At 36.3% G+C, this 15,507-nt stretch overlaps 1 protein-coding gene across 1 annotated transcript in view; it reads right to left on the bottom strand.

The window, feature by feature from the left end:
- NCKAP1 (NCK associated protein 1) overlaps positions 1-15,507 on the bottom strand; it is a 110,276-nt gene that overhangs the window by 35,918 nt on the left and 58,851 nt on the right. Inside the window, exons 16-19 of the mRNA XM_003406182.4 lie at positions 14,225-14,370; positions 12,074-12,206; positions 6,095-6,214; positions 279-418 (exon numbers count right to left, since the gene is read on the bottom strand). Coding sequence (XP_003406230.1) covers positions 279-418; positions 6,095-6,214; positions 12,074-12,206; positions 14,225-14,370 — 539 coding nt within the window. The remainder of the gene's footprint in view (positions 1-278; positions 419-6,094; positions 6,215-12,073; positions 12,207-14,224; positions 14,371-15,507) is intronic.

Genomic DNA, 15,507 nt, shown 5'->3' with positions numbered 1-15,507 from the left:
AACTTTAGACAAATTCTTGGTCTTCAGTATTTAGTAAGCAAAGACAAGTATTATCTATTACATGTATTTTCTTCAAAAATAAAAAAATCTGGACGTTAAGACTCTGTTGTGGCAATGAAATAAGCAGTAACTGGTTAATCAAGTTTATGAAGCTTAAAAAAATGCGTAGGGTATGAAGAATTTACCATTACTAGCATTTCCTCAATACTAATGCCATAGAACAGATGAAAAAATCTTCCTCCCATAACAAAAAGATACAATAAAAGTGGATGGCTTACTTGGTCACTACCAGCCTGTTTTTCCTCATGCTTTCAACTCCTGGTTTTTCCCTTTCAGGTTCCCCTTTCTTACCAGTCTGCTTTTTTGACTTCTTATTCACTGCTTGACTGATGGTTTTGGCACAATGCTTGGGCAGCAACTAAATTTTAAAAGGAATGAAATCTTATTACACCAAATATTTTGAAAGCATAGTAACTAAGCAAACCTTAGCTCTATCCAGTTTTTGTTGTTGTGTGCCATCAAGTCAATTCCAACTTATTACAGCCCTATAGGACAGGCCAGAACTGCCCCACAGGGTTTCCTAGGTTGTAATCTTTACAGAAGCAGACCACCAGGCCTTTTCTCCCACAGAGCTGCTGGTGGTTCAAGCCGCCAACCTTTTGGTTAGCAGCCAAGCACTTTAACCACTGCATCACCAGGGCTCCTGCTATATTCAGACTATGTAGTAAATAAGATGCTAGCACAGTATGACGCTAGCACTAAGGACAGCAATATAAGTGACAGAGACTGCTTGCTTAGCTTGGGGAGCCCACATAGCACAGTGGAAAACAGAAATAGGTAATACTTGTGTGAAAAGATACTTCTTAGAAGAAGTTATATCAAGGCTGCAGTTTAACAGGTAAAGTAAAAATATACTAGGCAAACAAGGAATGAGAAAGAACATTTGAGTTGGAAGGAAGAATCGAGCTATGTAAGCACATGATGTGTTCAGAGTATAGGGAAACTACAGGGTGGTGGAGCATGAAGTACAAGGTAAATAAAGTGAGACGTTCAAGCTATCATAAAGGGCCCTGTTGCCCAGCTAGAGGCTGGATTTTAAATGTAAGCAATCCTAGAACCAGTGGGAATTAAAAAAAGCAGAACCATAGTATGATGAGATATTTTCTAAGGGTAACTGTGATACTGGTAGAAGACAAGACAAAAACAAGGAAAATGTTAACAGGGACAGAGTATTACAAACAGTTCAGGCAAAATATGAAAAAAGGGTATGAAGTAAGTATAAAGTAAGGCAGATGTAATAAAAATTAAGTAAAGTGGCCAGATTTGAGAGAAACTTCTGAAAGAAAATTGACAGGACTTGGTAACTTAGACATGAGGGAGAAGGAAGAATTGAGATGACACGAAAGTTTCTACCTAAGCACAAGATACAAGTGGGAAATAACCCATTTAGTTTAGACAGGTAACACAACAGGCAAGCAAGGAATGAGAAAGAACATTGTAGTCAGAAAGACAGTTGCACTATTCAATACAGTAGCCACTAGCCATGTGCAGCTACTAATCACTTCAAATGTGGCTAGACCAAACTGAGTAGTATTGGAAGGGTAAAATACATACTAATTTCAAAGAGCTAATACAAAAAGATTTCATTATTGTTTCTTTGATTACATATTGAAATGATAATATTTTTGGCTATACTGGGCTAAAAAAAAACATTAAAATTAGCTTCACCTGCTTCTTTTTACTTTCTTTAATATGGCTACTAGAAAATTTAAAATATAATGTGGATTGCGTTATATTTCTGGATAGTGCCGGGCCAGAAAAAGATTGAGTCATTACACATAAATGTCACCTAAAGCCAAGAAGTAGACTACATTTTGAAAAGAAATATAGAAGGAATTATACTGCCATTTGTGTTGTGGCGAAGGAGTTTCTTTTGAAACAAAATGAATAATTCTAAGGAAACCTGAAACTTCAAGAAATATTAAAGAGAGAGTCACTTTGAACCTCTACAACTCCTTACATAGAAACATAACTACTAGAGCACAAAACTAAAACCCACAGATACATTCACCACAAAATCAACTATCAAGATATCCCCTGACCTGTTGTCATCAAGTTGATTCTGACTCATAGTGACCCTACAGGACACAGCAGAACTGCCCCATAGGCTTTCCAAGGAGCAGCTGGTGGATTCGAATTGTTGACCTTTTGGTTAGCAGCCGTAGCTCTTAACCACTGTGATGGCAGGGCTCCAAAATATCCCTACAACACTCAAAATACAAATGAATGGGGACAAACCACTGACAATGACAAGACCTGTGTGGTATCAGTGTATGTGCAGAGCAGCAGAAGGATGCCAACAAAGAACCTGAGAAAGAAAAACCCAGAAGAGCCTACAGGCATTCACCTGAAGACACAGAGGGTCCATTAGCAGAAAAGAGATCAACAGTAAAGTTGGAAGGGGCTCAAGCAGGTTAGTGCCTATGAATTGTAAAAATGATCAGCCAAGCTCTCCACCAGGACAGGGCCCTACACTGAGGAGAAGGTGCTGAGAATGGAATCAAAATTGAGCAGGATAAGGACAACAGAGATAAAAGAAAAACACAAGTAAATGTGGAAGAAGGAGGAAACTCGGAAAGCAAGCAGCCATATTTGTTAACACTACAACAGAGAAGAGAGTTCTGTGAAGTTAGAGTAACTACTCAAAACAACAGCTCCTTCCAAAAGACCACAAAAACTAATTTCACATAAAAATGAGCAAAAAAAAGTATCAGGTTCAAATTTCATACACAATTAGTATAAGAAAAAACAGATTAAGGAACAGAATGATACCTACAATGAAAACACAACAGAAAGATTTAACTCAGGAAATAAAACAAAAAAGCATTTTTAAGATGAATACTATACTAAAAGAAACACAAGCTTGAACAAACACTTCGAATAATATATTAAAAGAAATATAAGGCAAATAAGAGAAAAATACATAAATAAAAAAGAGCTGAAGAAATAAAAAAGGACTCAAGAGACAAATATGATAGATAAAGAAGATCTAATATATAGATAAAAGCCGAACCAAAAACCCCATCCACTGCCACTGAGTTGATTCCAACTCAGAGGGACCCTGTGGGACAAAGTACAACTGTCCTGTTGGGTCTCCAAGTCTGTAAATCTTTACGGAGGCAGACTGCTACATCTTTCACCCTCAGAGCAGCTGATGGATCTGAACTGCCAATCTTTCAGTTAGAAGCTGAGCTCTTAACCACTGCACCCCCAGGGATTCTCAGATAAAGGTAGCCCCTGAAAAAAAAAAAACAATAATTCAAGAAATCTTCCCAAAAATTAAGGGAACAAAGTTTGACCCTGAATATGAAAGAACACACCAAATTCTTGAGACTATCAAGACAGAAAAACCAACACCAAGACTTTAAGAAGAAAAATATCTTATAGGCATCTAAGCAAAAACTTCATGTGATTTAGAAAAGAAAGAAAATTAGATTATCATGAGACTCTGACAGCCAAGTTTTATTCCAGAAGAAAATGGAATAACATATTTAAAACACTCAAAGAAAATGTGAACCAAGAATTTTATAAACAACAATAATGTGAACCAAATTTACATATAACCGAAGACTTTCAAGTATAAAGGGAACATACTACTAGCAATATGCCATTCCCGTGAGCTCCTCCTGAGGAATTTACTAAAGGATGTGTTGGCAAATTATGGCCACGGATCAAATTTGGCCTTCCGTTTGTTTTTGTACATAAAGTTGCTCAAGTCTCTGGATTCAGCTACCACATTACAGGAAACACATAGGATGGTAAGACATGTTGAATTTCACCAAGACTGTGGAAAACCCCACTCAGACTGTAGAAAACTCTACAGGTCAAATGTTCCAGGTTCTTTAACAGACAAATTATAAGGAAAATAAGAAAGATGGAAATTTTAAAAGACTTAAAAGATATAATAAAACTACAATGTCTCCACTCTTAGGTGATAAACTATAAAGAAATATAAGTGATCAATAAAAAAGTCAGTATTAATATAGAAGTGGAGGGGGGGGTTAAGACTAAAAGCAGGTAAATGGAGGGACTTCTGGGGAGACATACAAAGTTCTATTCTTGATATTGGTGGTAGTTACAAGGCTGTTTACTTTATAACAACTCATTAAACTATATATTTTGTGAGGTTTCTGTTGTTTTATTTTATAATAAATTGGTTAAAAAAAAAAGCAGCAGCAGCAGCACATTTATCACTGAACTCCTCTGCACACCTTTTGGAAGTTTTCCTTGCTTGAAGGAGAAACTGCAAACTCCTTACTACGCCAAATGAGGCCCTTCGTTATCTAACCCCCTTCCATACGCACAGCTCACCAAACTTCCAACCTCATACAAACATTCCACATGCCAACCATAAAAATCACATCGATTAAGGATAGAGTTGCATAGCTGATTATTATAATTGCTGTCAATAAGTTGTAAACCTGTAGAACGTTGAGTCAGCAAAAGTTGTGTGAAGATACATTACAACAACAAAAAAAGCGTACTTGTAGAGGCTGCTTATATACAACCAAACACCTTAAGGGATTTGGTTCCCTGGTTTGGAGATTGAGGGTCATGGTTTCATGGGACATCTCAGTTAACTGGCCTAATAACTCATTCAGTGCTTTTGTTCTACCCCTAGCTCACTGCACAGTGCCTGGGGTCTTAAAAAGCTTGCAAGTGACCATTCAAGGCAGAATTGGTGTCTACTCACCTGGAGCAACAGAGGAAGAAGGAGAGTCAGGGATAGGAGAAGGAAATAGATGTGTGGCCGATTGCCTCCATGAACAACTACCTTCCTTTGCCATGAGACCAGAAGAACTAGATGATGACCAGCTACCATTACTGAACATTTTGATCAAAGATTCTATACAAGAATCCTGATCAAAAGGGGGAAAATGTAGGACAGAATGTAAGATTTTCATGGAATCTAGGCTTTCTGGAGCCAAGGAGGCTCGATGAATCCCTGAAACTACTGCCCTGAGATGATCTTTAAACCTTAAACCAAAGAATTCCCTGAAGCCTTTCTAAAACCAACAACATTTTAGCTTGACTAGTAAAGAATGTCTGTCTGGTGCATTATGCTTTTAAGATCTATCTATATGGGATCTAACTAACAACAGCAACTCAAAAGATTAGATACGAAGCTTAGGAGGCAGTGAGTTTATGTTAATGAGGGAGAAACAACTCAGAACAGGAGGGTGAGAATGACTGCAAAACTCGAAGAATGTAACTAGTACCACTGAATCACACATATAAAAGCTGCTGGTGTCTGTTTTTCTGTATATATTCTCAACAAAAAAATTAATAAAAAAAAAATGTTTGCAGCTGTACACTTGTATACTTTTACCCATACAACCTTAGCATATGTTGCTCTCTACCTAGAAAGTATTTTTCATCACCACTCTGCTCTCAACCTCTCCCTACTCTCAGTACTATACATTGATCATCAGCTACCCACCATACATTCATCATCAGCTACCTACCATATATTCTCACCATACATTCATCATCAGCTACCTACAATACATTTTCACCAAAAGTTCATCTTCAGCTACCTACCATACATTCACACCAAATATTTGATCATCAGCTGCCTACCCACCTTAAGATTCATCTCAAGCCTCCCTTTTCTGATGCTCCTGTAACCACCCTCTCCCTTGTGCCTCTCCCTGCCCAACACACATCTTTAAAACAGCAAATACGATGTATTAAATACTTACATGTCTCCCTCTAGTGCAAGACCATAAGCTCTCTGAGAACAGAAATCAACATTCACCTGTACATGTCTAGTGCCCAGCATAGTGTCAACACAGTGTAGTTACTTAATGTTGTGTGAAGAAGTGAGAACATGGCTATTTTATTCAAACAATTCTATATATCACAAGTTGAGTTAGTCATCTGTAAAAAATCATACCTGTTAATGAAGCTTCACAGTTAATGAGATTTACTGAGAGTTTGAGAACTAAGAGATGGAAAGTAAAAAATCTGCCCAACAGCTCATTTTCTTGCCTTTATCCACAAATTTCCTGTCTGTATTAAAGAAAACAATTACCTGGTCACTAAGAGTACACTGTTCTGTGCAAATGTCAGTGATGAGATTTCGAGCTTGCTTAGCCATTTCATCCAGGAACATATTACATAAGGAAAGACTGCGATCTCCAATATGATGTCGCTGTTAAGGTAGAATAACAACAAAAATAGTAATAATGGTTATAAAAACGCAGTTTAAATGAAAATACTTTTTAAGTTAACATAGAAAATTAGGTTAAAGACTTACTGTACAATAAAGAGTAGGGATGAGGGATGTTATAGAGTTCTTTTATCTTTTGTAACAACTAACCTACTATATAGCATTTGCATGCAGTTGACATAAAGTAAGTACTTTATGATTCTACAAGTAATGTACGATTAGAAAAGAATCTTAAAGGACCAGTATTTTCCTTAACGTGAAAAGCTATGCATTTAATCTTCAACTTCCAAAAGGTCTTACATCTAATTCTTAAATATTAGAGCATTAAAACATACATTGTGAAAGAACAAATTAATGTTTTCTAATTTTACATGATTTAAAATTTTATATTTAATGTATAAATCTTGACATAATGAAGAACTCTGTAGTATATAAAAGAGGCTTAAGAGAAAAGAGCTCAAATATTTAAATAAACTTGTTAGAAATCAAATCTGTAAAACACACACACTCACAAGGCACTTAAATCTCTAAAATCAACCTCCCTTGGCAGAAAAAAAGGCTGACCATGCATTTTCTGAATGCAACAGAAGAAAAAAAAATCATATTGTATTTAACCTCTATGAGATTATACATGTACATTAAAAAAAAAAAAAAAAGCCCCACTGCCATCAAGTCAGCTGTGACTCACAGTGACCCTACAGAACAGAATAGAACTGCCCCATAGTGTTTCCAAGGAGCGCCTGGTAGATTCGAACTGCTGACCTTTTGGTTAGCAGCCATACTTCCTAACCGCTGTGCCACTAGGGTTTCCTGTACATGTACATGTATAAACCAAAAAAAAAAACCAAACCCACTGCCATCAAGTCCATTCCGACTCATAGTGACCCTATATACACACTCAAATCCATCCATCTCTACCTACATGATTTTGGGTCTTTTTAGTTTTGTGGGGTCTTGTAAGAGTTCGATGGGGTTTTCTTGTCAATGGTACTGTTGAATATATACTGTTGTAAATTTTTTCCCTATTCATTTGTAATACTTTACAAAGAGATAAGAAAGGTTTTCCTTTTCCTGAACTCTTATATTCATATAACAAATACATGTAAAGATTCTATACAGTATCTTTTGTTGCTGACATAAATATGATACACAAAATATAAAAAAAAACTTACCAAACACAAAAAAAATTGTTCCTACATCTATCATGATATACTGCATTTTATTTAAAATGTCCTTTAAACCTTTAATAGGAAGCCAAGCCGAAAGGGATTTGCATGCCAGATATAATTCAATACTGGTCCACTCTACTTTAGGAAAGATTTCAAATTATCAACACTTAGCTTTAAAAAAAAAAATCAAATTCTGACTTTTGAAAGATAAAATAGAACTCTTGCTATTACTTCCACCTGAAAGAAGAATGCTGAACTAGGATTGTTTTAAATTCATTCTCCACAGACTTTAGACTAACTTATTTAAAATACAAATCTGACTTTGTTACTCCCCTTCAACTGCTCAGAAATGCTGAGACGGGAAAAAACAACAACTAAAGTTTCTTAACATGTCATAGGAGTCTCTCCACAATCTACCCTGCCTCTGGCTGCAGTGGTGAGAATAGACTGTAGGAGGACAATGGCAGAAGCAGAGGGGCCTCTTAAGAGAATATTACAATAATCCAGGTAAAAGATGATGTGGTTGGGACAAGGAGAAATAGTGGGAGTTTGAATATGTAAATGCAGAAGCAAAGACAGAAAAGGCTCCAAGGTCAGATGGGCGTGGGGGCAGCACGTGTAGAATCAACAGTTCTATTCTAGACATGTTATATACACTTCACATGGCTAAAAATATCTAAGCTGAGATATTCAGTCAGCAGCAGGATAAAGGAAGAATCTGGGTTTGAAGAGAAAGGGCTGGGCTGGAGAAATAAATTCAGGATGATTTTTAAATAATGAGATTGGAACAGAAGAGTGAACTATTGTAAGCAAAAAGATGGAAGCAACTAAGGTGCCCATCAACAGATGAATGGATAATTATGGTATGTTCATAAAATGGAATACCACACAATGATTAAGAACAATGATGAATCCGTGAAACACCTCATAACATGGAGGAATCTGGAAGGCATTATGCTGAGTGAAATTCAGTCAGGTGCAAAATGACAAATATTGTACGAGACAGCTATTACAAGAGCTCAAGAAAATAGTTTAAACACAGAAAAAATATTCTTTGATGGTTACGAGGATGGGGAGAGAGGGAGAGGTGTATTTACTAATTAGATAGTAGAAAAGAACTATTTTAGGTGAAGGGAAAGATAATACACAATACAGGAGAGGTCAGCACAACTGGAGTAAACCAAAAACAAAGTTTCCTAAATACAATCGAACGCTTCAAAGGCCAGAGTAGCAGGGACAGGGGTCTAGGAACCACGGTTTCAGGGGACATCTAGATGAACTGGCATAATAAAACATATTACGAAAATGTTCTGCATCCCGCTACCAAGTGGCCATCTAAGATGCATCGACTGCTCTCAACCCACCTGGAATGAAGGAGAATGAAGAACACCAAAGACGCAAGGTAAATATGAGCCCAAGAGACAGAAAGGGCCCAAAAAAAAACAGACTACATCAGCCTGAGGCTGAGGAACTAGATGGTGCCCAGCTACAACTGATGACTGTGCTGACAGGGAACACAACAGAGAACCCCTGATGGAGCAGGAGAACAGTGGGATGCAGACCTCAAACTCTGGTAGAAGGATCAGACTTAATGGTCTGACTGAGAATGGACAGACCCTGGAGGACATGGTCCCCGGACCTTCTGTTAGCCCAAGATTGGAACCATTCCTGAAGCCAACTCTTCAGACAGGGATTGGACTGGACTATAAGACAGAAGATAATACTGGTGAAGAGTGAGCTTCTTGGCTCAAGCAGACACATGAGACTATGTGGGCAGCTTCTGTCTGGTGGCAAGATGAGAAAGCAGACGGCAACAGGAGCTGGTTGAATGGACACAGGGAATACAGGGTGGAGAGGAGGAGTGTGCTCTCTCATTAGGGGGAGAACAGCTAGGAGTACATAGAAAGGTATATGTAAGTTTTTGTATAAGAGGCTGACTTGATTTATAAACTTTCACTTAGCACACACACATACACACAAAGTGAATTACTGTACTGGGCAGTGCAGACAGAGCGACATAATTACCAGTTTTCCAGAAATACTGGCTGCCAAACCCCATTATTTAGGGATCCTTCTGACTCAGCAGGCTGTGAATTTCAGATCCAGCTCTAAAGGTACTGTCATTCTGCAAATTCATTATAAATGCTCCAGCTCAAAAGCAAGTCTCAGCATCAGTGGCCTTGGAGACTTTTCCTGTAATCCCTCTAACGTAAATGAGCTGAAAGACTAAAACTGACATCATTAAAGCAGGATTGCATTGAAAAGTATGCACCTCAACTCACTCTATCTCACACCAATTTACCCTCAGGTGAATTCCCTCAGTGGGTTCAGAATGCCCCACTCATTAGATTGCGAATTTGTCAAGGGTAGAGACTGTATTCTTTGAATCTTTTTATCACGAGACTTAACAAGGCAGCTGGAAAACAGCAGGCTTTAACAAATTCACTAAATGAATAACACAGTAGTACAGCTTACTAGCTGTATGACCACAGGAAATATCACTCCACCAGCGACTTTCCTCAACGGAAAATAAGGACAACTATCAACAGTACTGGGTATGCTGCCACTTTGTCGTAACAATCAAATGAAACAAAAGATGGGATAAAGTTTTATAAGCTTCATGATTCTATATAACTACAAATAAACCTACTCCTTACTTATCGACTGTCTCGTTACCTGACGTTTTGCACTTACGATAAAAGCAAAAAACTTACTCTTCTACTATCTTGCTCATCAATGACCTCACCGACACCCACGTCCGCCCCATGCACAGCTCATTCAGGGCACTCATCCAGGCGTGTGGGGGAAGGAGCTGCGTCACCCCCAGAACCTAACCATGTTGGTAAGTGAGGAGTGGGTATGAATTATTAATTACCTGTTTTAATTATTTAAAAGAATTAAGTTCTACTCTTCTAAAGAATCATAACTCTATTAACTAAATGAGTAGGCAGAAACACTAAAATAACTGACATAAGGCAGATAATGACAGATATAATAGTGGTACAAAATACTATGCAATATGTTCAGAAAGAGACAAATACTAAATGGAGAAATGGCGAAAATCTTTTTGGAGGAGGTGGGATTTAAATTAATTGTTAAAGAAACTCTCACCTAAGAGCACAACAGTAAGAGTTCTTGGGTGGTGCAAAGAGTTAAGAGCTTGAGTACTAGCCAGAAGGCTGGTAGTTTAAACCCACCCACAGATACCCTGGAAGACAGGCCTGGAGATCTGCTTCTGGAATGTCACAGCCTTGAAAACCTCTTTCGAGTTCTACTTTGCATACATGTGGTCACCATGAGTGAGAACAGACTCTGTGGCAACTAACAACAGGTAGAGGTGCAGTGAAATGAGTTTTACCTATGAGGAATAGCCTTAAAGAGACCAAAAATACAGACAAGTAAAAGTAAATTAGTATGATGTGTGTAAGGTGGGTTAGTAAGTAGGGAGTGAAAAGCAGAAGATAAGAATGGTGGGTAGAGATTGTACTCTTCAGGGTTTAAATGCCTGGCTCAGAAATTTTTACTTTCCTTCAAAAGCAATGGAGAACCATCAAATGGTTCTTAAGAAGGAAAGAGGCACTCTGATTGCACTGTATTAGAATTAAAAAAAAAAATATATCAAAGGCAGGAAAACCATTTAGAAATACATATGAAGAATACTGAAAAATCTAAACTGCCATAGTGGCAATAGCAACGGGAATTAGAGGATGGATTCCAGAAATGATAAGACAGAAAAATTAAGAGGATATGATGGGTAATTTAATGTGAAGGATGACAGTGAGGAAAGAGTTAATGACATATCTTAGGTATCAACTTTGGAGGAAAAAAACTATTAAATCTAAAAACTCTAAATCTATTAAAATAGGTGGTGTTAATACCCTCACAAATACTAATCCCTAAACCACTCCCTAATAAACTTCTTGTAGGCTAATCTCTCTCTCACACTCTGCCTCTCAAAGAATACAATCTGGAATAGATGATGTCACCTCATGTTTAAAATGCTAATAACGTTATTGTTATTGGTACCTTTCTTTTCTACAAGTGCTGCAGTTTTAAAGAGATTCACCATTAAGTTAAATTATAAGGTAATACATGATTTAATTTTAATTAATATAATTGCACTGTGATACTTGTTCTTTAAAGATCAGAAGAAACACTGAGTAAATTTTTGATAGATACTTGGTATCAATAAAAGCTACTACTAAGTACTTCACTTACTCAGTAATTGTAATATATGTGTGTGTATCTTACAAATACCAGCAAATCTGGTGTTCCCTGAATACATCTATAATATCAACAAGTAAATGAAAACAACTCTTTGAGTTGTTTATGTTTTCTCAGTAATTTATATTCAATTTTCAAATCTTTCAATGATAGTTTGAGAGAAAAAACATTCAAAGTCAGTTACTGTGTATACCATTACCATAAACATTAATACTTGATCCATCATTTATTTTAATAAAGGTAATTCCAAGTGACTTTGTAATACAGATGCTCTTACACGTATGTATGTATCGTGTATATATTCTTATACCTATTCAAGAATTCTTTTGATTCTGGGTAGAGACACATTAGAAGCGAAGCTAAATTAGGTAATGATGACTATGTGAATGTTTGGTTGGTAACATGTTTTATTTAGTGTACTCTGCATGTCATAGTACTCAAAAATTACCTCTTCTGGACACAGTTCATGTGTGCAACTCATAAAATGAGTGCAAAGTAGTGGAAATGCAATCGAGTATCTTGACTGAGACGGTAGCTCCAAACACTGCTGAAACATCTTCTCAAAAGCACGACTGTAAAAACTGTGTTAGGAAACAAATTAAAATTTAGAATTATAAGTTTATAGTTAAAATAAAACTTTTATGAATCATATAGTTAATTTGATTTGATTCAAAGGGATGATTAAAAGTTACAAACTGGTAGAATTTATTCCCTTAAGAGGAGAATAATAGTTATTTTTCCCAAAGAATATCTCTTATACATAATCATTTCACAGTAATAATATTTGTGTAACGTTAACAAACATATAAAATAAGAAACTTAAACAGAAAATAAATCCTGTCTATGCCATGTGAGTACATAACATTCAAATCATTCAGAATCAAATGTCATCAAAGCTAAGTCACCATCAATTGTAAGAAACACCACTTTATATGCCCATAAAAAAGAAAAACATTACCAATTAAATAATAACGTGCCATTGATTTTAAATCACATCCCGATTTAAGAGATGTTAAATGTAAAAGAAAATGAACTGATAAAATACAGCACACCTCAGGAAAATAAGGCAGAAAGAGGTAGTAAAACGTCCTTATTTTGAATGTGGCAGACAAGAGAGCAATGCAACAATGAGAAACTATGGATAAAAATCAACTAATTATGGCTGAACATTATAAATCTTAAACATTACTTCACAGTGTTTTTAGTTCCAAGAAAGAAGAAAGGACTCTCTACTTGCTATATATAAGAACTTCCCTCTTTTTGTAATAGGTATCTTTCTGTAGCTCAAAGGTGCCCATTTATAGAATGTTCCCTTGTCTTTGAAGGGAAACCCTGGCGGTGTGGTGGTTAAGTGCTACGGCTGCTAACCAAGAGGTCAGCAGTTCAAATCTGCCAGGCACTCCTTGGAAACTCTATGGGGCAGTTCTACTCTGTCCTATAGGGTTGCTATGAGTCGGAATCGACGGCAGTGGATTTGGTTTTTGGTTTGGTTCTCTTCGAAGATAGCCTTTGGGTCAGACAACAGTAACCCATAACCCAACAGTACAGGGTTACAAATAATCTTATAAAATCTGTGCTAATTTGACATATGATGTACCTAAACCTAAAAAGTGTATTTACTAACGTGTTTGTTTCGTGAGCTCCTTCAAAAGACCTCTTACATCTTCCTTGCCCCATGATTTGAATTTCTTCTGCAATAACACTAATTAAAGTATGCTAAATTTTTTAAAAAACTGCCAAAATCAGTGTGGACTAGGTTACTTTCCACAATAAAAGCAATGTGAAGCTTTTCATAATGATCTCTATTCAACAGACAGAAATTACCATCCCTATTCACCGAGACTATCTCATTTTAGAAGTAAAGAGAAATACTAGGTTATCCTTAGCAGCTTCACTGAAGGAAAAAAAAAAAAAAGCCAAGAAGCAGAAAACAGAGTTGATATTACACAGGTTTGGAGCCAGATTACCTGAGTTTGAATCCTGGCCCCACTGCTTATTAGTGTGATCACAACCAGGTTCAGTTATTTCATTGAAACATTTATTAAGTACCTATTATGTTAGATACTAAGAAGCAAAGACAAGACCTGCTTTCAAGGACCACATTATCTGGACAGGGAAAGAGGACAGAACAGTTGTAAACTATTAAGTACAACAAAAGAGGTTATGACAGAAGCAAAGGATAATGGAAGCACAAAAAAGGGAGTATCAACAAATCATAATACTAATGCTCAATTTAACATTCTAGTTATTTCATTTCTAGGCATTTCATTCCCAACATTTACTTTACTTCATCTGATCCACAACCTTTTTTTCTCTAAGTTTGCTCATGCAAAAGAGAGCCTTTTAAGGCAATTTGAAGCGATTGTTTTTTACCCCCTCAAAGAAACGTAAAAAAACAAAAGTTGCTCTTATAGAGAATTAAGAACATATAAAATCCCAGCTTGGTAAAGGGCTTTTGCTGGCAAGTTTAATAAAAATCCACTATTCCTTTCATTTTTAAGCATCTATTACTGAACCGCCTTAACTGCTAACATAAAAACAATCAAGAAACATATCTTTGAACACTAAAATTTCTGATTCAAAGAAAATTACAACTTACCAAAATATGGAGAGATCTGATGTTTCCACCAACATTTCCACCAAGGAATCTACCATTTTTGTATGAAAAATTATTGTATTCATCATCTTTCCAAGTTCTCTGTGATCTGCAAGGCTAAGGGAAGCCTTAGAGACACTAGTATATGCCTGCAAAAGTTCAGCAGAAAAAAAAAAGTAGTTTAGGTACAGACCAATGACTTTAGCCTTCTCATTCTACAGAGAAAAAAATCATTGAAAAATATTTAAACTGTTTATTGTGATACTGTATCAGTAAAATCATCCTTTTTAAAATTGTATCAAGTGATTCTAACTGGAAATTCCCATCAAGAACTTCTTTAAATATAAAACGGAATCTGATACAAGGTTGGTTCACCTTGAGCTCTATTCAAGAGAAGTAAAGTTATTATGATATCAAAAGTATAAAAGAAATAGCATGTTAACCCTGCCAAAATGAAATTTGCAATCTAGCTGAAGACAAACAAAGAACACAGGAAACCATCAGATGAATTTCAGTATCGCACATTCTGATTCAATGAGGTTTTACATTATACAGACTCATTAAAAACTATACGATAGATGGATAGATGGATGAATGAATGTCAGGTCGACTCCAACTCACGGCAACCTTATATACAACAGAACAAAACATTGCCAGGTCCTGCATTATCCTCATAATTAATGATGTTAACAGGAGAAACAATGTGTAGGAGTTAGAAAGTATATGGGAACTCTCTTTCTGCACAATTTTTCCATAAACCTAAAACTGCTCTAAAGTCTCTTAAAGAAAATTAGATTCAGAAGAAATGGAGGTGACAAAATGAGATAATCTGATTAAACGACTCATTTAAAAAGTCTGACAAAAATTGGAGAAGCACCTATGACTAAATAAATAAAAGTATAAAATATGTACAACTTAGGGAAATTAGAAGACTGAAGGGAAGAGTGTAGGTTAAAGAGTAGCTAAAGATGCTTAAGGATCTGATGAAATACATAATGGAATGAGATCCCTTAGGAAACAGGAAAAAAAAAATAGACAATAGTAGAGAGGAAGAACTCTTCTCCAGGACTAAAAAAAAAAAGACAAGCAAGAAAGACGAAAGTAACTATAAAAGAGCAATGACCTTAGGATCAAAATTGAATGGGACTCCAGTAAAAGCACAAAGCAACCAGCTAAATTCTCCCAAATTCTTCCTACCTGAAACGAAGGTCAGTGATCAATGTTGGATCATTCATACACCTCTTATAAATACTTGCTCCTTCTTACCTGTGGTAATACTTTCTACT

Source organism: Loxodonta africana, chromosome 6 (genome assembly GCF_030014295.1).
Source record: "Loxodonta africana isolate mLoxAfr1 chromosome 6, mLoxAfr1.hap2, whole genome shotgun sequence".
In the NCBI taxonomy this organism is placed as follows: Eukaryota; Metazoa; Chordata; class Mammalia; order Proboscidea; family Elephantidae; genus Loxodonta; species Loxodonta africana.
This window is presented reverse-complemented; position numbering and strand designations above follow the sequence as displayed.